Here is a 27,872-nt window from a genome sequence, read left to right on the forward strand (position 1 = left end):
GATATGGCGGGGCAGAATACAGACGGATAACAAAGGGATAAACTCATAGTGAGAGAGCCGTCCACATTATTTGTTTTGAAAGAAATGACAATGACGTATTGCAGTAATTCCGAAGGAGACTGGGTGCGGTATTCATTCACTTCCAGCCAGCCGCGGCAAAGTGAAACCCTCAGAGTGTAATTAAAGCGCAATCATCCATCATTAGTCATGGGACGTGACAGTCGGCCTCTGTCCAAACGCCCCGCTCAGCCTCAGAGGTGGAAACAGCTTCTATAGTCTATAACACGTGTCAAACTCGAGGCCCGCGGGCCAAATCCGGCCCGTTGCAGATTTAGATCTGGCCCGTATATCAATTTGGGTTCACAATATATTTTGGCCCCGCTTAGTTGCACGCCAAACAAAAAACACATGGAAAGTGTTTTTTAAACTGCAATTACCTGACCATTCAATTCAATATGCCGACTCTGAGACTCAGAAATCCCCCCAGAAGGAACTCTTTGATGACTTTTGTAGGGCTTAATGCGACAAAAGCGTACAAAAATGTCAGAAAATGCAACAAATTTACAAAAAAGGTGACAAATATCTGAGAAAACCACAAAAACTTCGGAAACAAAAATGAGGAAAAAAGTGAACATGCATTAACAAAAGTACGTCAAACTCTCTATGTCTGGCTCTTGGTGTGATCCTCTTTATCCAGTGTGGCCCTCTGGGAAAGTGAGTTTGACACCCCTGGTCTATAAGGTTGTGGGTCTGTTGAGAAGAGAATTTGGAGCATTTGTGATGTCCTGAAAAGGAAAGAGAGCCAATATTCTTAAAGTTACATTAGGCTGACTTTGTAATCGTCTTAATGTGGTTTGTTGAAATCCATCCATGGATACCAGCGGTGGAATGTAACTAAGTACTTTTATTCCAGTACTGTACTTAAGTCCAAATGTTGAGGTACTTGTACTTTAACTTGAGTCTTTTCTTTTCATGTCACTTTCTACTTCTACTCTGCTACATTTCAGAGAGAAATATTGTACTTTTTACTCCACTTCATTCATCTGTTCCAGCTTTAGTTACTAGTTACTTTAGTTACTCCGCTACATTCATCTGTTCCAGCTTTAGTTACTAGTTACTTTAGTTACTCCGCTACATTCATCTGTTCCAGCTTTAGTTACTAGTTACTTTAGTTACTCCGCTACATTCATCTGTTACAGCTTTAGTTACTAGTTACTTTAGTTACTCCGCTACATTCATCTGTTACAGCTTTAGTTACTAGTTACTTTAGTTACTCCGCTACATTCATCTGTTCCAGCTTTAGTTACTAATTATAATAGTTACTCCGCTACATTCATCCGTTACAGCTTTAGTTACTAGTTACTTTAGTTACTCCGCTACATTCATCTGTTACAGCTTTAGTTACTAGTTACTTTAGTTACTCCTCTACATTCATCTGTTACAGCTTTAGTTACTAGTTACTTTAGTTACTCCGCTACATTCATCTGTTCCAGCTTTAGTTACTAATTATAATAGTTACTCCTACATTCATCCGTACAGATTTTTAGTTACTAGTTACTTTAGCCATCGCTACATTCATCTGTTACAGCTTTAGTTACTAGTTACTTTAGTTACTCCGCTACATTCATCTGTTACAGCTTTAGTTACTTAGTTAGTTAATTCGCTACATTCATCTGTTCCAGCTTTAGTTACTAGTTACTTTAGTTACGCTGCCATTCATCTGTTCCAGCTTTAGTTACTAGTTACTTTAGTTACTCCGCTACATTCATCTGTTCCAGCTTTAGTTACTAGTTACTTTAGTTACTCCACTACATTCATCTGTTCCAGCTTTAGTTACTAGTTACTTTAGTTACTCCTCACACATTCATCTGTTCCAGCTTTAGTTACTAGTTACTTTAGTTAATTCGCTACATTCATCTGTTCCAGCTTTAGTTACTAGTTACTTTAGTTACTCCGCTTCATTCATCTGTTCCAGCTTTTAGTTACTAGTTACTTTAGTTACTCGGCTACATTCATCTGTTCCAGCTTTAGTATTACTAGTTACTTTAGTTAATTCTACATTCATCTGTTCCAGCTTGCTACTAGTTACTTTAGTTAATCCACTACATTCATCTGTTCCAGCTTTAGTTACTAGTTACTTTAGTATTCCTCTTCATTCATCTGTTCCAGCTTTAGTTACTAGTTACTTTAGTTACTCCGCTACATTCATCTGTTCCAGCTTTAGTTACTAGCACTTTAGTTAATCCATCATTCATCTGTTCCAGCTTTAGTTACTAGTTACTTTAGTTACTCACTTACATTCATCTGTTCCAGCTTTAGTTACTAGTTACTTTAGTTAATCCGCTACATTCATCTGTTCCAGCTTTAGTTACTAGTTACTTTAGTTACTCCACTACATTCATCTGTTACAGCTTTAGTTACTAGTTACTTTAGTTAATTCGCTACATTCATCTTTTACAGCTTTAGTTACTAGTTACTATAGTTACTCCTACATTTATCCGTTACAGCTTTAGTTACTACTTACTTTAGTTAATTCGCTACATTCATCTTTTACAGCTTTAGTTACTAGTTACTTTAGTTAATTCTACATTCATCTGTTACAGCTTTAGTTACTAGTTACTATAGTTAATCGTACATTTATCTGTTCCAGCTTTAGTTACTAGTTACTATAGTTACTCCACATTCATCCGTTATAGCTTTAGTTACTAGTTACTTTAGTTACTCCCTACATTCATCTGTTACAGCTTTAGTTACTAGTTACTTTAGTTATCTGCTACATCCATCTTTTACAGCTTTAGTTACTTTTAGTTACTATAGCACTGTACAGTCATCCTATATAGCTTTAGTTACTAGTTACTTTAGTTACTCCGCTACATTCATCTGTTCCAGCTTTAGTTACTAGTTACTTTAGTTACCTCGCTACATTCATCTGTTCCAGCTTTTGGGTACTTGTTACTTTAGTTAATTCGCTACATTCATCTGTTCCAGCTTTAGTTACTAGTTACTTTAGTTACTCCACTACATTCATCCATCAGCTTTTAGTTACTAGTTACTTAGTTACTCCGCTACATTCATCCGTTACAGCTTTTAGTTACTAGTTACTTTAGTTACTTCCTACATTTATCCGTACAGCTTTAGTTACTAGTTACTTTAGTTACTCCACACATTCATCTGTTACAGCTTTAGTTACTAGTTACTTAGTTACTCCGCTACATTCATCCTGTCAGCTTTAGTTACTAGTTACTTTAGTTACTCCGCTACATTTATCCCTACAGCTTTAGTTACTAGTTACTTTAGTTACCCCGCTACATTCATCCGCTATTGCTTTAGTTACTAGTTACTTTTAGTTAATCCGCTACATTCATCCTTTACAGCTTTAGTTACTTGTTACTTTAGTAACTTCACTACATTCATCTGTTACAGCTTTAGTTACTAGTTACTTTAGTTACTCCCTACATTCATCCTTACAGCTTTAGTTACTAGTTACTTTAGTTAATCCGCTACATTCATCCGTATCAGCTTTAGTTACTAGTTACTTTAGTTACTCTACATTCATCTTACCAGCTTTAGTTACTAGTTACTATAGTTAATTCCGCTAAATTCATCCATTACAACTTTTAGTTACTAGTTACTTTAGTTACTCCGCTACATTCATCCGTACAACTTTTAGTTACTAGTTACTTTAGTATCTCCGCTACATTCATCCGACAGCTTTAGTTACTAGTTACTTTAGTTACTCCGCTACATTCATCTTTTACAGATTTAGTTACTAGTTACTATAGTTAATTCGCTACATTTATCCTGCTACAGCTTTAGTTACTAGTTACTTTAGTTACTTTGGTACATTCATCTGTTACAGCTTTTAGTTACTTAGTTACTTTAGTTAATTCCCACATTCATCTGTTACAGCTTTAGTTACTAGTTACTTTAGTACATTCACATTCATCTTTTACAGATTTAGTTACTAGTTACTTTAGTTACTCTGCACATCCATCTTTTACAGATTTAGTTACTAGTTACTATAGTTACTCCCTACATTTATCCGTACATGCTTTAGTTACTAGTTACTTTAGTTACTTTGGTACATTCATCTGTTACAGCTTTAGTATAGTTACTTAGTTACTCCGCTTACATTCATCCTACACAGCTTTAGTTACTAGTTACTTTAGTTAATTCGCTTACATTCATCCTTTTACAGCTTTAGTTACTAGTTACTATAGTTATCCGCACAGTCACTGCTATAGCTTTTAGTTACTAGTTACTTTAGTTACTTCTATTACATTCATCCGTTACAGCTTTAGTTACTAGTTACTTTAGTAAAATCGCTAATCATCCATATAGCTTTAGTTACTTAGTTACTTTAGTTATCTGCTACATTCATCCTTTACAGCTTTAGTTAGTTAGTAATACTACACTTAACCGTCATACGATATATAGCTTTAGTTACTAGTTACTTTAGTTACTCTATTACATCCATCCGCTATAGCTTTAGTTACTAGTTACTTTAGTTAATCCGCTACATTTATCCGTTACAGCTTTAGTTACTAGTTACTTTAGTTACTCCACTACATTCATCCGCTACAGCTTTAGTTACTAGTTACTTTAGTTACTCCAATTACATTCATCTGTTACAGCTTTAGTTACTAGTTACTTTAGTCACCCCGCTCACATTCATCTGTTACAGCTTTAGTTACTAGTTACTTTAGTTAATCCGCTACATTCATCTGTTCCAGCTTTAGTTACCAGTTACTTTAGTTACTCCCCTACATTCATCCTTTTACAGCTTTAGTTACTAGTTACTTTAGTTAATTCCGCAACATTCATCCGCACGCTTTAGTTACTAGTTACTTTAGTTAATCCGCTAAATTCATCCTTTACAAGCTTTAGTTACTAGTTACTATACATTCGCACAGTCATCCGCAGCAAGCTTTAGTTATAGCTTTAGGCTGCTTGTATATCTATTTATTATGTAGGCTACTGTATATCTATTTTATATGTAGACTACTGTATATCTATTTATTATGTAGGCTACTGTATATCTATTTATTATGTAGACTACTGTATATCTATTATTATGTAGACTACTGTATAATTATTTATTTATGTAGGCTGCTGTATATCTATTTATTATGTAGACTACTGTATATCTATTTATTAGGTAGGCTGCGTATATACTATTTATTATGTAGGCTACTGTATATCTATTTATTATGTAGGCTACTGTGATATCTATTTATTATGTAGGCTCCACTATATATCTATTTATTATGTAGGTTGCTGTATATCTATTTTTATGTAGGTTACCGTACATTTATTTAATATGTAGGCTACTGTATATCTATTTAAATATAGGCTGCTGTATATCTATTTATTATGTAGGCCAACCGGATATCTATTTATTATGTGAGACTGCTGTATATCTATTTATTAACTGATATCTATTATTTGTAGTACGTGTATATCTATTTATTATGTAGGCCACCTGTATATCTATTTATTATGTAGGCTACTGTATATCTATTTATTATGTAGGCTACTGTATATCTATTTATTATGTAGGCTACTGATATCTATTTTATTATGTAGGCTGCTGTATATCTATTTATTATGTAGGCTACTGTATATCTATTTATTATGTAGGCTGCTTATATCTATTTATTATGTAGGCTACTGTATATCTATTTATTATGTAGGCTACTGTATATCTATTTTATTATGTGGGTCAGTATATCTATTTATTATATTGGTCAGATATCTATTTATTATGTAGGCTACAGTATATCTATTTATTATGTAGGCTACCGTATATCTATTTATGTAGGCTACTGTATATCTATTTATTATGCTGTGTATATCTATTTATTATGTAGGCTACTGTATATCTATTTATTAGTAGGCTACTGTATATCTATTTATTATGTAGGCTACGCATATCTATTTATTATATAGGCTACTGTATATTTATTTATATGTAGGCTACCGACAATTCTATTTATTATGTAGGCTACTGTATATCCATTTATTATGTAGGCTGCGTATTATTTATTATGTAGACATTCATTTATTATGTAGGCTACTGTATATCTATTTATTATGTAGGCTACTGTATATATCTATTTATTATGGGCTGCTGTATTCTTTTAATATGTAGGCTACTGTATATCTATTTATTATGTAGGCCTGCTGTATATCTATTTATTATGTAGGCTACTGTATACCTATTTATTATGTAGGCTGCTGTATATCTATTTAATATGTAGGCGCTGTACTATCTATTTATTATGTAGGCTGCTATATCTATTTATTATGTAGGCTACTGTATATCTATTTATTATGTAGGCTACTGTATATTTATTATATGTAGTGCTACTGTATATCTATTTATTATGTAGGCTACTGTATATCTATTTATTATGTAGGCTACTGTATATCTATTTATTATATAGACATGTGTATATCTATTTATTATGTAGGTTACTGTATATCTATTTATTATGTAGGCTACTGTATATCTATTTATTATGAGGCTGCTGTATATTCATTTATTATGTAGTAGGCTCACTGTATATCTATTTATTATGTGCGGTTATATCTATTTATTATGTAGGCTACGTTGCATATCTATTTATTATGTAGGCTGCTGTATATCTATTTATTATGTAGGCTACTGTATATCTATTTATTATGTAGGCTACTGTATATCTATTTATTATGTAGGCTGCTGTATATCTATTTATTATGTAGGCTACTGTATATCTATTTATTATGTAGGCTACTGTATATCTATTTATTATGTAGGCTACTGTATATCTATTTATTATGTAGGCTGCTGTATATCTATTTATTATGTAGGCTACTGTATATCTATTTATTATGTAGGCTGCTGTATATCTATTTATTATGTAGGCTACTGTATATCTATTTATTATGTAGGCTGCTGTATATCTATTTATTATGTAGGCTGCTGTATATCTATTTATTATGTAGGCTACTGTATATCTATACGCTTTCTATCGTGATGTCCAAAAACCAGCGGCCAAACTGCGTTACGGCAATATTTATCTAATTTGGACGATACTTGGAGCTTGGGGAGAATTTGGAGACTTTGTGACATAGAAATAAAATGGATATTTCTCTAATTTGTGATGTCCTAAGAATTATGATTCCCCCCTTTGTGTTTCCATGAAGCCTTAACATTAGCATATTTTAACATTTTCTTAAATAAAAAAGTGGATTTATTCATCACACGACCCATCCTCTTCCTATCAGGACTTAAAGCCAGAGGTCCTCTGTTATCAGCCGGACCAGACACACGGCCAGATGTAGCAGCCCAGAGCAGAGTGTGTGTGTGTGTCTGTGTGTGTGTGTGTCTGTGTGTGTGTGTGGATGGGTGTGGGTGTCTGTGTGTGTCTGTGTGTGGGTGTCTGTGTGTGTGTATGTGTGTGTGTTTGCTTGTGTGTGTATGTGTGTGTGTGTGTGTGTGTGTGGGTGTCTGTGTGTGTGTGTGTGTGTGTCTGCTTGTGTGGGTGTGTGTGGGTGTCTGTGTGTGAGTGTGTGTCTGTATGTGTGTGTATTTGCTTGTGTGTGTATGTGTGTGTGTGTGTGTGTGTTTGCTTGTGTGTGTATGTATGTGTGTGTGTGGGTGTCTGTGTGTGTGTGTGTGTGTGTCTGCTTGTGTGGGTGTGTGTGGGTGTCTGTGTGTGTGAGTGTGTGTCTGTATGTGTGTGTATTTGCTTGTGTGTGTATGTGTGTGTGTGTGTGTTTGCTTGTGTGTGTATGTATGTGTGTGTGTCTGTGTGTGTGAGTGTGTGTCTGTATGTGTGTGTTTGCTTGTGTGTGTATGTGTGTGTGTGTGTGTTTGCTTGTGTGTGTATGTGTGTGTGTGTGTCTGTGTGTGTGAGTGTGTGTCTGTATGTGTGTGTGTTTGCTTGTGTGTGTATGTGTGTGTGTGTGTCTGTGTGTGTGAGTGTGTGTCTGTATGTGTGTGCGTTTGCTTGTGTGTGTATGTGTGTCTGTGTGTGTGTTTGTGTGTTTGCTTGTGTGTGTCTGTGTGTGCGTATTTATCTGTCGATCGACTAATCGATTAATCGGCTGCATCGTTGCTTCTCTAGTTATATATTTTTTGTGTTTTTTTTTTTTTTTTAAATCATCGAATAAACCGAACAAACAACAAAGTACATAAAAGCATCCCTGTGAAGATGAAGGGAAATCTGCTTACTCGGGATTTACACAGCGGCATCCCTCTCCTCCGGACGGGCTGGGGGGAGAAGGCCTGCGGAGGTCGTCCATATGGCATAACAGTTGGCACATGTATATGTTTTGAGTTCTTGATGGAGCTCTGTGTAATTTACTGGGACATCACTCAGTATAATCTCTTTTAAACACGCAGTGGCCAGTGGAGCGTGTAAAAAACATGTCCCCTCCCCCTAACAGCCTCTTGTGTCATACACTGTCTCCATATCTGAGAGGTGACATTTATGCAAGTGTTGAGTCTATATGAGAGTGTCTGGGGAATCTGCGCCTCAGGGCAGACTGATGTGTTATTTTCAAGGTGCGTCAGCACCTCAAAAGTGTGTTCTTACTCGGCGTGGCAGCTCCCAAGAGCACGACGCTGACGAGGTCACAGTTCAGTTGGAAAATTCACATTTATCGCTTCGTTTAGGGTTGAATTCATCCCGTGTGACTGCATATAGGAGTCAAGTAAACATCACGCTGAGGAGCTGAGAGTGAACATGAGACTGGGAGGGAGTGAGTGATGGAGGGAGAGAGAGAGTAAGGGAGGGAGATAGTAAGGGAGGGAGATAGTAAGGGATGGAGAGAGTATGGGAGGGAGGGAGAGAGTAAGGGAGGGAGGGAGAGAGAGAGAGAGTAAGGGAGGGAGATAGTAAGGGAGGGAGATAGTAAGGGATGGAGAGAGTATGGGAGGGAGGGAGAGAGTAAGGGAGGGAGGGAGAGAGAGAGAGAGAGTAAGGGAGGGAGATAGTAAGGGAGGGAGATAGTAAGGGATGGAGATAGTATGGGAGGGAGGGAGTAAGGGAGGGAGGGAGTAAGGGAGGGAGGGAGTAAGGGATGGAGATAGTAAGGGATGGAGAGAGTATGGGAGGGAGTAAGGGAGGGAGGGAGAGAGTATGGGAGGGAGTAAGGGAGGGAGAGAGTAAGGGAGGAAGTGAGTGATGAAGGGAGTGATGATAGAGGGAGGGAGAGAGTAAGGGATGGAAAGAGTTAGGGAGGGAGAGAGTAAGGGAGGGAGGGAGTGAGGGAGAGAGTAATGGAGGGAGGAAGTAAGGGATGGAAAGAGTTAGGGAGGGAGGGAGGGAGAGAGTGAGGGAGGGAGGGAGAGAGTAAGGGATGGAGGGAGAGAGTAATGGAGGGAGGGAGGGAGGGCGTAAGGGATGGAAAGAGTTAGGGAGGCAGGGAGAGAGTGAGGGAGTGAGGGAGGGAGGGAGAGAGTAAGGGAGGGAGGGAGGGAGCGAAGGAAGGACTAAGGGGAGGGAGAGAGTAAGGGAGGGAGGAAGTGTTTGTGTGACACAGAGAGAGAGAGAGAGAGAGAGAGAGAGAAAGAGCGAGCGAGCGAGCGAGAGACAGAGAGAGAGAGAGAGAAAGAGAAAGAGAGAGAGAAAGAGAAAGAGCGAGCGAGCGAGAGACAGAGAGAGAGAGAGAGCGGAAAGAGAGAGAGAGCGAACCAGACTGTAAGAGAGGAGCCTGTGTGCTGGTCTCAGCTCCTAATCAGCCTCCCTGGGGGATCTGTCATCGACTGCAGCAGACGATCTTCTCCCATCCCGGCCGTGGCTGCGATCTTCTCTCACTGCCTCACACAAGTAAGAGATTCTTCTCAGTCAGCCAATCATACGTACCGATGCTCGCAGCGCTCAGAAAATACATCTGTCATGAAGTTGTGTACGATCACACGACCTCGAGCTGTGATGCTGCGTTTCATGTGTGCGTTTCTCAGAGCTAAAGTCAGATGAATTCAATAGTTACGGTGTTAATGCGTGACTTTTATGCACACAGTCATGTGTGATGACATTCATTGACAACCTTGGACATTTGTTACATCCCAACTGATGCCATTTCACACGACACTGCGAGGATGTTTCATACAGCAGCATTAACAGCTTCATGTGATGCTCATTTACTTACATTTTAATGCTTGGTTTTAGTCACACAATATCTGTTGAACAGGGTGTTTATTGAAATTCACGCAAAATTGATTATTGTTTTCCTTCTAATTGGCCATTTTAAGCCCTTTAGTTTAAAACATGCTCTGAGAAAGATTGTGCCTTTTCTTCCTTGCCTTTTGTGCGACCATCTAAATGTGCAAAGTATTCTCCTTGGAGCAAAAGAAATGACTTTGAGGCACAGAGTTGCTTTCAGTGCCCCGGCTCTGCTCCATATGAATGAACGCAGCAGCTTTCTTTTATCATGCTGCCTCGCACGGATAAACAGCGAGCGTGGCAATCTTAACGGAGCACTCGCAGCCCAAATGTGCACACTTCTATTATAGGGGTGGGGAATCACAGAGTACCTAATGTTAAGAATCTCTAAAAGACGTGTTCGTTCTGATTTCTGGAGGGAGGAGAGAGGCTGGGGTCGAATTGAAAGATTAAGCAAAAGGTTTAATTAAACAACACGGTGAAAACAGTCAAAACACAATCAAACATAAAACATAAAACACTGCCAGTAGCAGACTGCAAAACATGCTTCCCCTTGTCGGGAAACAGATTGCAGCCATGCGACATGACAAAACAAATGTTACACTGCAGCTGACAGCCGACTGAATCCATGATTCTCCTTGTACATAAAAACAGCCCCGAATCTTTCTCCTGATCCCACATTTATTCCTGTCTCTCAGGATAAGGACACACCTCTGAATTTCAGGTCACAGACTTAGGTTGTTTATCCTGGTAGTGCTGATTATATTCAAGTTTACAGAGTTTGCATTTCCTTTGTTCTAACCCAGACTTGGCACCAGGAGGTTGGAGACTCAAAGAGACGTTTCTCTTCATATGTTAATAGTTGGTTTTAACCTAATCTATCTGCAAGAAACAGGAAGAGAGGGGGAGAGAAATAACCAGCTGTTTTTACCTTAGTAGGCTAGTCATTCTAGATTCCATTCCTATTTTCATAACCTGACTGCAGCATACAATTTATTATTTAAAACATAATACATAAGCATAGTTTTAACTTTTTACAACCTAACACTAACCATACGATATATGTCCATTTCCTTCCTCTTTCTTTGTGTTGGCGCTATTAACTCGGCTGGATTTATGGTTAACTGCTCCTCAGATCTCTGCAGGGTAAATCCAGACAGCTAGCTAGACTATCTGTCCAATCTGAGTTTTCTGTTGCACGACTAAAACTACTTTTGAACGTACACGTTCCACCAAAACAAGTTCAAATACTCTCGCTACTCGCTCTCAAGCTGCTTACACATATAGCCGACGGTCGACCGTTGACAGAAAAGCCAGTCGAAATGATCAGTCTCCCCAAGGTCCAAAAAGTGCCACAGAACACACCAACAAGACGAGACGAGACTAGACGTAATATATCTCTATAGCAGCAGTTAATTAACATTAGCTAATCTGTATTGTTGCCTAAGAAATGAAAACCGGCAGCTGATTGGACGAACGCGTCACATGGGTTTGTTTTCTCCAGAAATTCAAAGCCAGACTGTCATGGCGGCTCGTTCAGAATACGATATCTCATATTGTACTAAAATAGTTCACCGAAACATGTCTCTGAAAACATTTTAAGAGAGAAATAGACCGTGATGCAGTTCCTGAATCTGTCTTCATTTCAGATCAACAAAGGTCAGTTTAAAAGATTTTCATCAGATTTTGAGAGACTCTAGTCCCCTCATTCCTGCTCGCCATTTCCGGGTGAGTCCCTACTGCCCTGCCGCCGACTGAACATGTCAGGTCGGCCAAAATGAACGCCGACAGCGCCCCCCCAGACTGACGACAGCACGGGACACACCGAACAGACTCGAGTCACCTCGCCAGACCGTCCCACGGCCGATAATCTCCTTGGTGTGTCAGCGCCCTTATACTTCGTCACCTTGATTCCTGCGTTGCTCCGTCATAACTACTACGGCCACTAGGGGGAGCTGACGCTATGAACCTAAATATAAGTCGTAGTTGCTGCTTCTGTTCAACTTTCCCTCGTTCATGTGTTGAGCGCCGCCTCCAGGAGCCATGAAGCAGCGATGCTGGGAGCAGGGAAATCTCTTCCGAGTGCCTTGTTTTATTCATTAAACGTTGATATTTGGCGCCAGCGTATCGATTATCGTATCGCACAAAGAAGGAACAACGACATATTGCCGTATTGATATTTTGTCCCATCCCTTTTCTATAAATTATGATTCATACTATAAGTCTTTTAATTATTAGTTAGACCCTGACTTGGAGCAGCTGAAAGCTAGTGCTGCAGCAGAGGTAATTGGCTCACATTTCCCTTTCACAGGCAGATTCCTAGATCAGTGCTACAGGATTGTGTGAATGGTGTGAAAACCTTCGTTTGAACTGCATGTAAGTTACTCGATTTAAAAGTGGAGCACACACACACACACACACACACACACACACACACACACACACACACACACACACACACACACACACACACACACACACGCAGAGACACGGGGGCTGATGACTTGTCCTGTGAGAATGCCCTCTTTCTTTCTTGCCCCAGTTTTTTCTGGCTCTGAAAAGACACCGTGGTTAGAAAATTGAGAGCGTGCAGCTGGCTGGAAAACTGGCGCGTGGAAACACACGTGTGTGCGTGATGACGATGACGCTGCTCTCTCCCTGCATGGCCCCCGTGTGAACGATCCAGCGCACAAATTTCACAGTTCAGAGGCTTTAATGAGCTGCTGCAGCCTGTCCATCATGCCGACGACGGGAGAACACCTTAAATAACAGACCTCAGAGTCAGACAATGACACTGCGCCAGGCATCGGCAGGATCACGACAAAAAAACAGATTATGATTGTTTCTCCTGAATTGCTTAGGGTTATTTTTAGGCACATCTGTGATTTAGCTGCTCAGCGTGAGAGCGCTTTTGATAAGGGAAACGAGCAAAGAGCTCCGCTGATGTTGAGATGCTGGAGAAATAAGGAGAAAATATGAGTATTACTGGAGGAGACGATTGCAGTGGCAGTTCTAAACCATTACGAATGTGGTTTGGGCCACATGGGATTTTAGGAGACTGTCTTCCCCCCTTAAAACGCTCCCATTGGTCGTTTGTTCAAGGAGCAATTATGACTCATATTTAGCGAAGTATAAGAGCGCCAATTTCCTCCTAAGTTTGGGTCAAACAAACACAAGACTTTCACCCAGGAGACTGGGGTGTGTGTCCCGTTTGAAAATAAAAGGAAACAGTGTTTTTTTATACTTTAAGGAACTTCGTAACCAGAAGTTAAGTAACGTAACAAAGATTTTAACCCAAACCACGATCTTTTTATCTGAATTTAACTAAGTAGTTTTGGTGCCTAAACGTTACCAAACTGCGACTGTTTTTCAACGTTAAAGACGTGTCTTTAACGTTTAATGTATACGTAAATTCGGGGGTGGTGATGGCGCAGTGGATATGACACGTGCCTTTGGCGTGGGAGATCTGGGTTCGATTCCCACTGCGATACATCAACCAATGTGTCCATGAGCAAGACACTTAACCCCTAGTTGCTCCAGAGGCGTGCGACCTCTGACATATATAGCAATTGTAAGTCGCTTTGGATAAAAGTGTCAGCTAAATGACATGTAATGTAATGTCTTACACCGCGACTATTACGTTTAGATATGAGGAAGGACAACGTTAGCCTCGTGAGACCGTCCTGATCTGGCGAGCTCCAGTTTTCCACATCTTGAGATTAGAGAAAATTTGGAACTGTTCAGTCTAAACAATGTGGCGGCTTCCACGGATGAGATGAGCGTAGCTATCGCAGCTAAGTTTTATCCGAATTAAAAAGTATTCCTTCATTGAAAGAAGACTAAAAAACGGCACTGCCGAGCAAATGCGAAGCAATTCATCTGTCGGAGTCAGGTTACTTAGTACGTCATACGTTCATCTGATCGGTTGATTTGGCCCGTCTATCACCAACATTGATAGACAGATGGTTTATCCAATCAGCTAACCAGGATTTTTTCGCCCTATCCCAAAACTTCTCCAACGGAAAGTTCCCAGATGGATATGCCGAGCAAATGCGAAGCGATCCATCTGGCGGAGTCAGGTTAGGACAATGTTCCTGTTGGTCGTATTTCCTGCCACCGCTAGAGGGCGCTAATTTATGAACCTGTGGGTCGCATTAGAAGGGAGGAACACACGACCGATTAACATCCCTAAAAGAACAGTAGGGCGCAGATTCTAGATATTATTTTTAACATCTTAGATCCGATCGTAAGTTAGTTAAAAACGCTTAAATATCGGCATCGGAAAAAACAATCGTCGATCATCTCTTCAATCGTTGATATACGATCCAATCGCCAATCTAAGCCTAAAATATATAAAGCCCAACTGTTACCCTTCCCTTCGGTTTGGGTCTCCAAAAGACTAAAGAAATATGACAATAGAACAACAATATGAGGGGCAGAATTAGAACTGCAATCGGATGATTGCAATAAAACATTTAAGATGCATTACAAGCAATTACAAGCAAACTGTGGAGGAAAAGCTATGTACTGAGGCTCCACTTTGCACACGCTGCAGGGACTTACCATCAATTTGTGAGAGGGATGGTGACAGCTAATCAAACACAGGCAGACAGAGGACTGACCAACAGATTGCCCCCAGCCCGACACTCAAGGCTGTGTGCAGCAGCCTGGATCGAATCACTGATGGGCGAACTAAAAGGAAATATGATCGTACATCACCTGCTGCTGCTGAAACCTACTTAAACCTCCCCCGTTTCTGGCCAAAGCTGCGAGATTTCCCTCGAGCTGCAAGGTGTTCACTTAGCTCAGCTGTTTTGAAAAGATGTGCACTTCATCCAAGAGGCATAGGCGTAGATTTCAGGGCGGATGCAGGGGATATGTCCCACCAGATATTTATTTATTTATTTTATTTATTGATTTATTTGACAGAGACCATGCATATTTATGAACATAGTTGTATAAAAACACCATGTAAATATGCCAGAATTAGTTAAAATAACTACTTTCCATCTGCAGTCCCTAGGCAGGTAACATAAGACTAACAAAGACAACCAGCAGTCATACAGCGCTCATTCACTACATTACATTAAAAGGTACACATAGTAGTGACATAGACAAAACAAACAAGCAAAACAAAACAAAACAAAAATGCATGATGCATGACAAAGACATTATTCTTCCACCTCTATACTGCATTCGATTTACCAGTGAAAGTGTATGAATAAAGAAATGTGTGACTGTTAAAAATGAGTGCATCTCTGGTTTTCTAGAAGCCACTGTTTTAAATGAGTTTTAAAAGTGTTGAATGTAGGACACTCTCTTATTATAAGGGGCAAACTATTCCAGAGTTTACCACCTATTATTGACAATACGTTTTGTCCAAAAGTGGTGCGTCTAAATGGTATCACACAGTCTCCTTTTACAGAGGCCCGTGTACTTCCTCCGCTTTCAAGTCTCTGGATGAAGTCATGCAGCGGAGGGGGGGGGGGGCAAGATCATATAACACATTATATATCAAACAAGCATACCTAAAATGTTTAAAATGTTCAAAACTGTAAAAATGTATGTCTCTGTAAGATATCGCAGATATCTTAATATTAAAATATTAGCAGATGTAGATTTGTCCCCCTTGAAAAAATCTGAAGGACAACCCACTCCCAAAAAAAAAGAGGTCTAAATAACCTTTCAGGGGGCTTAAAACATGTTTATATCCTTATTAGGGGTTTGCGTTTCTCCAGAAGTTGAATATGTCTCCACTTAATTACAGTATTGAAGGAAAAACTTAACAAAAAACCCCGAATATTTGAATCCCAAAGTTGAAAATCAAACACATACCCAACAAACGAATATCTGTATAGTCGGTAGATAGAGTTTTTTAATGATTGTATGAAGAAGTCTGAATATTCCTGGAGAGAAAAAAGTCGGAATATTTTGAAAATAAAAGTCAGATGTACAGACTATCAGTGTCAGACTTAAGTCTTTTCAGAGTCTTCTAGTGTCTGGAAGGCACAACACTCACACGATTTGGTCTACTAATCGATTAGTTGATTTAATCGACAAACCTTTGTTATTTTAAATGGTCGTTAAGACTAAAAAATAAATAAAATAAATGAATGCAGTCAAACTGAGTTGCTCTACAAAGAATCATGCAAAAACATCACTTTACATCTTGCTTTTATCCAGAGATCTCATAAGCTCATAAGTTTCTTGGAAATAATTCATTCAGCATGAAAAGGATTAAACAATGTCGACTGAGACCAACAGGACCCACTACTCGACTAATCGCCTCAGAAGGAGGCAGCCCTAGTTTTTTGTTTGTGAGCTGTGCCTTCTTTTTGAGAATAACAGGAGAAGATCGAAGGAGGCTGCAGACGTTGTGGTGGTTGCTGGGAGACTGCTGTAGGTGGATTATGAAATCCACGAAGCGTATCGAGTTGTGTAATGATGGAAAATGTCAGTTAAGGTCGAAGAAAGGCGGGAGGACGGGGGGGAGAAAAGAGCAGGACAGTGAATACCACAGATTCCTAAATGAAAGGTTAATTGGATTCTGTCTGAGGTGATTCAGATGTTTCTGAACTGTCCACTTTGTATCTCTAAATTATACAATTTAAAGGTGCACTATGAGTTCCTGCATGGTTTCGGCGCAATTCATTCATTTTTGTCTCAAATCATAGGCTAGCTGCCCGCCCCCTGAACACACCGTGAAAAAGCCCGGTCTCGGGAGACAATGCAGGGGTTCGTCAGAGGTGTCAAAAGTATTCCCATTTATTACTAAAAGTAGAAGTCTAGATACTAGGGTTTTAAAACGACTTCTGTAGAAGTTGAAGTATCAACTCAAGCTTTTTACTCAAGTAAAAGTGTAAAAGTACTGGTTTCTAAAACTACTTAAAGTATAAAAGTAATGCCATTAAGGACAAAAGCGTAGGCCACGCCACAGGGGCCTGTAGTGCGCTACCCCACCTCCACAAAAACAACATGTTATGTTAAAATGTTAATGTTGAAAAATGTGGGGTGCACCGGTTTCAGCTGCATTTCTGCCCATTGAAAATTAACGCATTTTAGTACAATGCAAATACATTAAAGAACCATATATGTGTGTACTACTGAGCATTAACATGTGTTTCATGGAGTGGAAGATATGATGATTTTGCGTTTTTTTTTTTTTTTTAACAATTACAAACCGGAATGAAAACAAGCAGAACTGAAATAGGAGTAACGAGGCTATTTTTAAAATGTAAGGAGTAGAAAGAACAGATAATTGTGTGAAAATGTAAGGAGTAGAAGTAAAAAGTCTGCTGTAAAATAATTACTCCAGTAAAGTATAGATACCCAAAATTTCTACTTAAGTAAGGTAACGAAGTATTTGTACTTTGTTACTTGACACCTCAAAACAAACACTAGGGGCACAGGCTGTGCACCAAAATACAACAAACCACTCCAGCCATTCACCGACAAGATGTTTGGGGGAGGGGGTTAGTGACAGTTAAAACGTACGGTATACTAGCCGCATCCAAGGTGGTGCGCGCCATCGTGACGTCAAAATGACGTAATATCCTGCCGGCGCGCGCCGGGTTTTGTGGCGTGCGAGCTGAGGTTGCGCACGGCTCGTTTTGTTTTCAGCGCTGCGTGACAAAGCGGAAAAACAGGAGGCCTGAACAAGTTTGCCGACAACCGGAGGCCAGGACTCTCAGAGTGACTGCAAGTCTCTCTGGTAAACTTACCGGGTTAAGATGACCCGTTTCTCTTAGTTATGTTGTTATAGTTCTAGACTGCCGGGGGACTTCCTTCCTTCCTTTGACACACTGAGGTGCTCTCTCCTCTCCCTCTCTATTACCATTTGTGTGCATCCCGTCCCAGAAATGCTTGTTATTAATCCTAGCTTCTGGGGAGTTTACTCCATTGACATATATATAATGGACCAATAGACCCCGTTGCTCTGGACGGAGACCAGTGAAGGATATTAGAAGCACTTTTCCGGTGATCTCTAGCGTTACTGAGCAGCCTCCAACTGAGAGAGACAACGTAAATGTGACGTGAGCAACCTGTCTGAAAGTGTGAAGTCTTCTGGTAGCTGTGCCGAGAGAAATCTCAATCATTCCCAATCTTACAGAGACGGAGAGCGTAGGTATATGTAAGGAGATAACATGGGCACAGGCTAATTACTGATCACTAACATGATAGTTAACATTAGTCATTAAACCTAAACAGATAATAGAAGTCCAAACTGCCTGTGAGCTTCTCCTGTACTATACGGTAATTCCTCTACTGTGTGACAGTAAGTCTCGTGGTTATGACCCAATCGTTAGCCTATTGTTATAAAAGCGTCTGCTACGGAGCCATAACGTGAGGTACAAGGTAATGGAGCCTTTTATACATTGTCGTGTTTCTTTAGAAATAAAAAACGGACAAATAGAGTCTTTAAACGCTTCAGATGTAAAGTTATTCGCAGTCAAGTGACGTAAAAAAAAAAAAGGTGATCAGTGGAATGCTAACGGGAAGTGATACCTTTGTAGTAACAAAATGGCGCCATCGGAGGTTCGAGTTCTGAAGCGAAGCTTACCCCCTTGGTTTACTCCCTGGAGTCCACCAAGATCCTGGTTGGAGCTGTCGCCGTGGTCCTGCTGCACTCCCTGCTAAGCTCTGCGGTGCCCTGCAATGTCATCCTGCTTCCTGCTGAACCCTGCTGCTTCCTGCTGAACCCTGCTGAACCCTGCTGCTTCCTGCTGAACACTGCTGCGTCCTGCTGAACCCTGCTGCTTCCTGCTGAACCCTGCTGAACCCTGCTGCTTCCTGCTGAACCCTGCTGCTTCCTGCTGAACCCTGCTGAACCCTGCTGCTTCCTGCTGAACCCTGCTGAACCCTGCTGCTTCCTGCTGAACCCTGCTGCTTCCTGCTGAAGCCTGCTGCTTCCTGCTGAACCCTGCTGCTTCCTGCTGAAGCCTGCTGCGTCCTGCTGAACCCTGCTGCTTCCTGCTGAACCCTGCTGAACCCTGCTGCTTCCTGCTGAACCCTGCTGCTTCCTGCTGAACCCTGCTGAACCCTGCTGCTTCCTGCTGAACCCTGCTGCGTCCTGCTGAACCCTGCTGCTTCCTGCTGAACCCTGCTGCTTCCTGCTGAACCCTGCTGAACCCTGCTGCTTCCTGCTGAACCCTGCTGCGTCCTGCTGAACCCTGCTGCTTCCTGCTGAACCCTGCTGCGTCCTGCTGAACCCTGCTGCTTCCTGCTGAACCCTGCTGCTTCCTGCTGAACCCTGCTGAACCCTGCTGCTTCCTGCTGAACCCTGCTGCGTCCTGCTGAACCCTGCTGCTTCCTGCTACATCCATCCATGCTCTGCTGGGCCGCGCTACATCCTGTAACGCCCTGCAGCGCCCTGATATGACATGAACTACTACGACTACCATTTGAAGTCACCGTTCCATTATTAATGTGACTATTATCGCCACTGTTCATCGCATCCCCAACCGGCACCGTCAGACACCGCCTACCAAGAGCCTGGGTCTGTCCCAGGTTTCTTCCCAAGAGGGAGTTTTTCCTCGCCACTGTCGCACTGCTTGCTCTTGAGGGAATTACTGGAACTGTTGGGGCTTTGTAAATTATAGAGTGTGGTCTAGACCTACTCTATCTGTAAAGTGTCTTGAGATAACTTGTGTTGTGATTTGATACTATAAATAAAATTTAATTGAAATTGAATTGAATTTCCTGCCACCACTACGGGCGCTAATTTATGCAACGCTCCTGTGGGTCTTTTTTTTTTTTTTTTTTAAACGGCAGTAGGAATAAACGACCATATCGTTGTATGGTTTAAGGGATTTGTTGATTTAATCTCTTTTAGCAGATGTTGCCTCTTTCTCAAGCAGCGGTATAACAGGGATTTACACTCTAACTGCAACTCTGATCTCTCGGTTTAATGGCAGATGACGGAAATGGACGCCCCTCTCGCCACCCCGTGCAATATCCAGATTTGCGAGGTGACCTGCGACTCCTTCCGCATCATGTGGGACATGAGCCCCGAGGACAGCGCCAGAGCCACGCACTTCTTCATCGACCTGAGCCGCAAAGAGAGCAGAGACCCCAACCGCTTCAAACACAGGGTGGGACCCCATGTAGCTTCCTCTGGATGTATATCTGTCTGTCCATAGGCGTAAAACAACCTCCCCCCCTCCCCTTATCATCTAAACTGGGCTTTCTCCAAAGTGTTTTCACATTTTCAATAATTTTTGTTGCTTTTTCCGACATTTTGTCGCCTTTTTAAATTTTTTGGGGGGATCTTTTTTTAATAAGTAAAAAAGTTTTTGTCGCCCTTTTCAAGGTTTTTTTCACCCTTAGTTTTTGCTGCTTTGTTTAAGTTTTTTTTTTCCATAATTTTTTTGAGGTTTTTGTCACTTTTTTTTCCACATTTTTGTCACCTTTTTATGAATGTTTTTTGGACAATTTTTTTTATAGCTTTTTTCAATGTTTTTGTAGATTGTTTCGGGAGGTCTTTTTTTCATCAATTTATTTCTGTTTTTGTCACTTTTGTTTGAATACATGCATACATGTCCCGTGACCTCCCTAGATAGTTGGAGATCTCAACCTCCTCCCCCCAATGTTGAACCCAAAGTTACACCCTTGTGTCTGTCCAATCCATGTGTTTGTATTCATATTCCAGACATATTTTATACCGTTTAAGGTTCGTACGTGTATCTTGTGGTCTCCATATCACCGTAATCTCCACATGAATATTGTCAGACACTTAGATTATTAATCTGAGTCTGTCAGCGGCAAAACGAGCACTTTTGTGAAGGTAAATACAAGCTGGATAATCGCCCTATTAACTTACACTGTAGCTTGTTTCGCCGCTGCCGACTGATGCGATCTGGCTTAATACTGGACCAATGAGATTGTTGTTCCCATCAGTCACTTAGACACAAAAACAGGCTCCAGGCTGAAAAAAACTGTAGTTACCCTTCAACACTGTCAAAATACCTACCACACATATTTTCTCCCATGGTGGTCCTCCGGAAGGGAAAGGACTTCGCCTCTCTAGAGAAAACCAGCTAGTTATGACATGAGAAGGAGTCAAGAGTAGAAAATACTGTTGAAACTGTAGCGTTCAGAACAGTGAAATATCTCCGGTTCAGAGGGATTTCTTTTAAATATAATTACCTCATTGTTTGAAGCTTTGAAGTTGCCATTAACATCTGACATTGAAACAATATAGATGTGACAGAAAATACAGAAAAGCAGAATAGGTCTCCTTTAAATAGTAGCGGGCAGCCTAAATGAGAAAGGAAAACATGCATTTTATTGAGGTCTAGTTGGGTTAACGGAGAGGTCTAACTGATGATATTCTGCATCAGTCTGAACACGACAACAAAAAAAAAAAAAAAAAAAAAAAAAAAAAAAAACAACCAAAAAAAAAAAAAAACAAAAAAAACCAAAACCCAGGGGGCCCCACTTAAATAAATTTTTTATAAAAAAAAAAAAAAAAAATATGCAGCACAGAACATTTTTCCATGTTAACAAAATACTCACATTTCATACATCACAAAGATAAAGCAGCAATCAAATGGTGTATCTTTGTTTTCAAATCGATTTGTCGAGGAGGATTGATTTCAAACGGTGCGAGGAGATGGTTTGTACGACGTTTAGCTACCAGCTACTTTCCATCTGCAGTTTCTAGATCTCTGCCATGTTTAACATACTGTATATTTTCATGTGATAAACAAATATACTGCATGCAAGAGCGTAACTTTGGGTTCAACATTGTGGGGGTTGAGATCCCCACTATTGAGCAAAATTTAAATTTTGAGCGTCACTTATTTTTCTGCATTCTGGTGAATTTTTCTGCAAGAATTTGTGCCTTTTCTGCATCAATTTATGGTGCAAATTTCTTGATGTAAAGGAATTTATAATAGGTTTTTGAGGTGGATTGCAATGGCCAGTTTTGATTATTACCACGTTGTTCCAGACCAAATGTTATGATGGTTATTATGGTTTGTCTCCTATCATCTCCTGGCTTGACCTCTGTGAGTTTATTTTGAAAGCAGATAGGAGATCTCGAGGGAACAAAGTGACACAAAGGTCCCATAATGTAAAAAGTAAGATCCCAATGTCTTTTTTTGATTATAAAGCATATCGAGGGGCTATATAAATGCTGTGAAAGTATCAAAGTGCTAAACCAACAGTATGCATAGGTAGAAAGTGCTGCTACAGTGCTGTTACAGTCATCCCCCGGCTGCAATGACGGTGCAGAGACGCTAAGAGCACCGCTGCTGAAGACCCGGAAACGCTGACCAATCAGAGTAGTCTGGGCTTTTTTCGGGAGTGGGTCTTAAAGAGACAGGCGCTAAAATGGAGCGTTTCAGACGGAGGGTGAATGCAAGTATATTCAGACAGACAATGAGTCAAATAAAGTGTTTTTTGAACATTGAAGAATGTAAACATGTTCTAGTAGAAACTCAAAATACAAGTATGACCTGAAAGTGAGCGTGATATAGGGAATTTAAGCAGGCTGCAGCCCTGAATGTTTTAGGCCGACTTTACTGTCTTTCAGAGGCCGTAGCCGGTTCAGTGTTAGAGCTATAGTGAATATATTGCTATCATATGAAACTTGGAAACCTGAGGAATCCAGTGGTGTCAATGCTAGCTTGTGGAGAGAGAGGGGGCTAAAGTTTGAGCTTGCCCCTGGTCCCCCTTGATTTGGGCTGAGCCCCTGTCTTTAAGTGATCAATTTGGTGTCTAAATTAAGCTCAAGTAGCTGAAGTCTAACACTTATAATCTCCCTTCACTTCAGATGCTAAATATTAACTGTAATTATGGCCTATTAGTGTCTTTGTGAAGTCGAGGCAGGGCTAGGACTGAGTGAGTTGTTCCTGAATGCAGGATATGCTTTCTGTGCAACAAACAAACCTGCATCAGAGGTGTTGCCATGGCTATATGGACCCTCTGAGCCTTTGGTAATTAGCTGTGCTTCTAAGAGGCCTTGGCCAAAACAAAGCTGCCGGTTTGATTAGATGTATCCTAGTTACAGAAGCTTGGGCTTGAAGTGGAATATTATGCTAGTAAGGCAAATGTTATGGAGGGAGCTGTCAGACTCAACAATCGCATTTAAATTTGCTTTGACATGTAAATTAAACACACAGCAGCCTGTTCTCTCGCCTTGCATCCTGCCCCTGACGTCAACTCCTTCCTGTTTCCTTTGTCCTCCAGGATGTGCCAACCAAGCTGGTGGCCAAGGCGGTGCCTCTCCCCATGGCGGTGAGGGGACACTGGTTCCTCAGCCCGCGGACAGAGTACTGCGTCGCTGTCCAGACGGCTGTCCGACAGCCAGACGGAGACTACCTGGTGTCGGAGTGGAGCCAGGTGGTGGAGTTCTGCACCGGGGGTGAGGATTACACACCTGACTGCTAAAGTTACATGTAAAATATAGAGTAGAGTTTGGATCAACGGAAGTACATTTCCAGGATAAAGCCTGACATCCGGCGTAATGTCCACTCTCTGTGTGTTGCCGTTCCCGAACTCCGTTCTCTTCGGAAAACAACAACAAACTCCGAGCTAGCGAGCTACACGCTGAAAATGTCAAGTTTTGGAGAAAATTTGGATGGTGCAACAAGGCAGGCCTGCTTGGTTCTTTCGGGGGATAATTGTAAAGATTTACTAAGAATATGTTTAGGGCATTTCCTCTCTAACTGGGAGGTTTTGGGAGCGATTGGTGGGATTGCTGTGGACGAAGTACACACAGAGATACACTGGTAAGAGCCAATGAGGTTTAACATTTGCACCCCGCAAAAGGAAATGCCACATCCAATATTAAAGGAAGTTAACTGTTGACACAATGCAGTAACGTGAGCTATTTAAATCAGCTGAATATTGGATGTGGCGTTTCCTTTTGCGGGGTGCAAATGTTCCACCAAAACAAGTTCCTTCCCGAGACTATTTAGCAGAGCCACCGTGGCTGCGTCCGGAGCTCAGCGCCGCCCAAGACGATTGTGATTGGTTTAAAGAAATGCAAACAACCCAGAGAGTTTTTCTCCTATCCCAGAATGCATCTGTGGTGTAGCCAGAGCTTGCTCCACAACGCTGTGGAGCAAGGTCTGGAGATGCAAGACTATATAGAGTATGAGTAGAGTATAAAATAAGCACAACTTCACAGAGTAGGCATTAATATTTTACACAACTCCTTTCCATCCACTTTGCAGACTACGCCATGGAACACCTACAGCAGCTCCTCGACAAGGCCACGGGCTCAGCAGTGAGGCTGCTGAAATTCTCTGTGTTTTATCGCAACCAGCACCCAGACTACTTCGACTATGTCAGGTCAGTGCTGCATCCTTATCTCTTAATTTTGCGCCCAAAGCAATTCCAGCAGCACTTAAACCACACAGAAACAGCTACTCTGGCTCTGTCCAGTGGCAACAAAAATGTGCCTATACCAGCACCTCTATGGCCCGCTGGTTGCCTAGCATCTCACGGTGACGTCAAGACTCCAGATAGGTACTGCGCCCGGCCAATGACTGGCACATTACCCGCTGTGAAACCACCATTGTTTTACATGTCGGTTTCGTGCTCATTACATAAACTTTAGAGGGCAGGATGGGAGGGTATGCCAGAAGAAGTTAAGAGGAAAACACAAGACTTTCACCCAGGAAACAGTTGTTTGTATACCAGGAGTACTACTTAAAGGGCAATTCCGGCGCAAAATGAACCTAGGGGTTAATAACGTGTGTGCCGAGTCGACCGTTCTCTGGGAAATGTTTTCAGGCAAATCAAATGTGTCTCTAGCTTGAAACTAAACAAGCTACCGCAAACCGGTGAGTAGCTGTCAATGCTACCTTTCGGGGCAGAGGGTAAATCGCTATTTCTACACCACTAACAAGGCTCAAAATATCACCACACTTCAACGGTAGCATAATGAGGGTCCCTACATGTAAACCGAAGCATTGAGAACTTTGTAAGCGTACAGACAGTTTATTAAAAACATAGATTATAAAGACAGGAGTGTTTAATCACCGGTTTTCGCTAGTTTGTTTCAAGCTAGAGACACATTTAATTAGCATGAAAACATGTCCCAGAGAACGGTCGACTCGGCACACATATGTTATTAACCCCCTAGGTTCATTTTGCGCCAGAATTGTCCTTTAAGGTGACCGGTGTTTTAACCCAAACCACAAACGTTCTTGTAATCCTAACTAGTCGTGTCTAAACTTAACTGTTGATCCTTTGTCGGCTAAACTTAACTGCACCGCCAGATTTTTTATATAGTCCGACAGAGCCAGGCTCCCCGTATCCAGTCTTTGTGCTAAGCTAAGCTAACCAGCTGCTCACTGTAGCTTCAAATTCAGCGTACAGACATAAGATTGATATCGATTTTCCTCATTAAACCCACATCAAGAAAAGGGTATTTCCCAAAATGTGAGGTATAATTCTCCTTTTTCTCTTCATATCTTGGAGTATAGAAGGGAATGCGGAGGCCTGATGCGTCCGGCCCTGAAAGACATCAGCGGGAGTCACGGCTCTCCGATCAACGGCAAACTGCAGGGCGTCTTCTTCAGCTGCAACACAGAGTTTGATACAGGCCTCCCTCCCCAGGACTCCCCCTACGGCCCGCTGCGTTTCCAGATCCCCGCTGGACACCTGCTGAACCCCAACATCTCGCTGTACTTCGCAGACTTCTACTGTATGTACACAGCGTACCACTACGTGGTGCTGGTGCTGGCTCCCGTGGGCTCAGAGGGAGATAACTTTTGTCGCACTCGGCTGCCAATGCTGGACTTGGCGTCCAACCCTTTCCTGACGTACACGGCGCCGCAGACACCGGGGGAGGAGCCTCTGTACTGCCACGCCAGCGACGTCATCCTGGAGGTGCTTTTCACAGAGCCGGTTCCTTTGGATCAGGGCGTCGTGGAGCCGATCCGCGGCCACCACCAGCTCATGAGCCTGACCACAGCCAACGCCAAGAAAGACCCGAGCTGCAAAGTGTGCAACATCAGCGTGGGACGCTGAGCGAGATGTAGGACGGACCGGACAAATACTGAAAGACAAAACATTGGAGAACGTGTGTAGGGGGGGGGGGCGGCTTCTGGGGCTCCAGCCCTAAATGTTTTTCTTTTTTTTTTAAATAACTTCAACTCTGTGTCATTTCCACTCTGTCTCTCTGATTGGACCAAATCAATGCAGCAAAAGTTCTGTTACTGGGCAAATATATCGCTGTTCATTTTGTGAACTCTACTGTAAATTGGTTTCAAGATCAGTAGTGCTGTTTACACCAAATTCCTACCCTACCTACGTTATATAACCTAAAAAATAGTAACATCAGACGAGGGCTGCAACTAACGATTGTTTTCATTATCGATGAAGATGTCGAATACGTTTGAAATGATATCGGATCCGATTCTGATAGTGAAACGAGTCATTTTGTGTGTCTGCAAATAACAAATATTGTCATTGTCAATTAATCCGTCGATTATTTTCTGGATTAGGGTTAGAGGAGAGAAGAAACTACAAAATGTTCCCTTTTAACAAACTGGAATCTGAGAATTTGTAGTCTTTTTTTAAAGGAAAAAGTGCGATTAATCGATTAGCAAAATAGTTTGTCGATTAATTCAATAATTGACAAACTGATTAATCCTTCCGCTCTACAACCTCAACATTAGTTGTGTGACAGTTAGATATAAAACAGGATGTCGGCTCTACAGGATGATTCTTTTCCTCAGCAACTATCGTGTTTTCCCTACATGATGTACAGATTTTTAGGCATTTTATTATGAAATGGCTTGAAAAAAGAATTGTGCAAATAGCTGCCGTAAATGGAGCATGCCCCCGGAACCCCCCCCTTAGATTTTGGGCTAAGCCCCGAATGTATATATCTGTCTCCACCCCTGCTTTAGGACACCGTGGAAACAGCCCACCTCTCGGTGCATGCATGCTGCTGCCCCTCTTCCTGCCCCCTGCCTGAAATAGAATAGTGAGTATTAAATAGAAGATTAACAATGCGTATCGCAGAACTGCATCATGTTCACAGCTGGAAACACTATACATCCGTAACGGCTGAACAAAACATAATTAAAGACATGATAGAAAGCTTTAGAAGGCTGGAAAATATCCGTGCTCCTTATTTGTCCAGAGTCATCTGTGCTTCATTGTGTGTATATATTTTTCTTCTTTTAAATTTACATTTCATTCCTTCAAGGGTAACTACCGTTTTTTTCAACCTGGACCCTATTTTTCTATGTTTTTGTGTCTAAGTGACTGATGGGAACAACAATCTTTGACATCGGTCCATTATTAAGCAAGATCGTAAGTTAATAGCTACAGTGTAAGTTAATAGGGCAATTATCCAGCTTGTATTTACCTTCATAAAAGTGCTCGTTTTGCCGCTGACAGACTCAGATTATTATTGTAAGTGTCTGACAACATTATGGAAAGGATCCCTACAGAGATAGACCTTTAAAACCTCTTTGAGACCTTTCTGTTTAACCAGAAACAGCTCTGAAGTCGCTAGCACTAAACCCACCAGACTCCATTTAAAAAAACAATACTTTTAGCGTGTATGGAGCCAACACATGTTCACGTGTACATCAGTAAACTATGTGTTTATTTTACCCCAAACTAGAGCTGTGATGGTTGGAAAAGTGGAACGATGACTCAAAACGGCTTTTCATTGTGTCAACGGTGAAAGAAGTGTATTTTACGATGCTAAAATTACTGTTATTTTACATGGAGTCTGGTGGCTTTAGC

At 41.2% G+C, this 27,872-nt stretch overlaps 1 protein-coding gene across 1 annotated transcript; it reads left to right on the forward strand.

The window, feature by feature from the left end:
• Nucleotides 1-9,622: 9,622 nt before the first annotated feature.
• On the forward strand, nt 9,623-27,245 carry LOC120560325 (phytanoyl-CoA hydroxylase-interacting protein). Its single transcript, XM_039802691.1, has 5 exons — nt 9,623-9,818; nt 20,069-20,245; nt 23,346-23,520; nt 24,335-24,452; nt 25,592-27,245. Exons 2-5 carry the CDS (start codon nt 20,069-20,071, stop codon nt 26,136-26,138), a joined length of 1,017 nt encoding a protein of 338 aa, XP_039658625.1. The 5' UTR covers nt 9,623-9,818; the 3' UTR covers nt 26,139-27,245.
• The last annotated feature ends 627 nt before the right edge of the window (nt 27,246-27,872 follow it).

This window comes from Perca fluviatilis, chromosome 6, assembly GCF_010015445.1.
Source record: "Perca fluviatilis chromosome 6, GENO_Pfluv_1.0, whole genome shotgun sequence".
Taxonomy (NCBI): Eukaryota; Metazoa; Chordata; class Actinopteri; order Perciformes; family Percidae; genus Perca; species Perca fluviatilis.

Coding starts and splice junctions, on each gene's coding strand:
- LOC120560325 (XM_039802691.1), top strand. CDS start 20,069: ATGACGGAAATGGACGCCCCTCTCGCCACCCCGTGCAATATCCAGATT. Junction 20,246..23,345: donor CCAACCGCTTCAAACACAGG/GTGGGACCCCAT, acceptor TTTGTCCTCCAG/GATGTGCCAACCAAGCTGGT. Junction 24,453..25,591: donor GACTACTTCGACTATGTCAG/GTCAGTGCTGCA, acceptor CTTGGAGTATAG/AAGGGAATGCGGAGGCCTGA.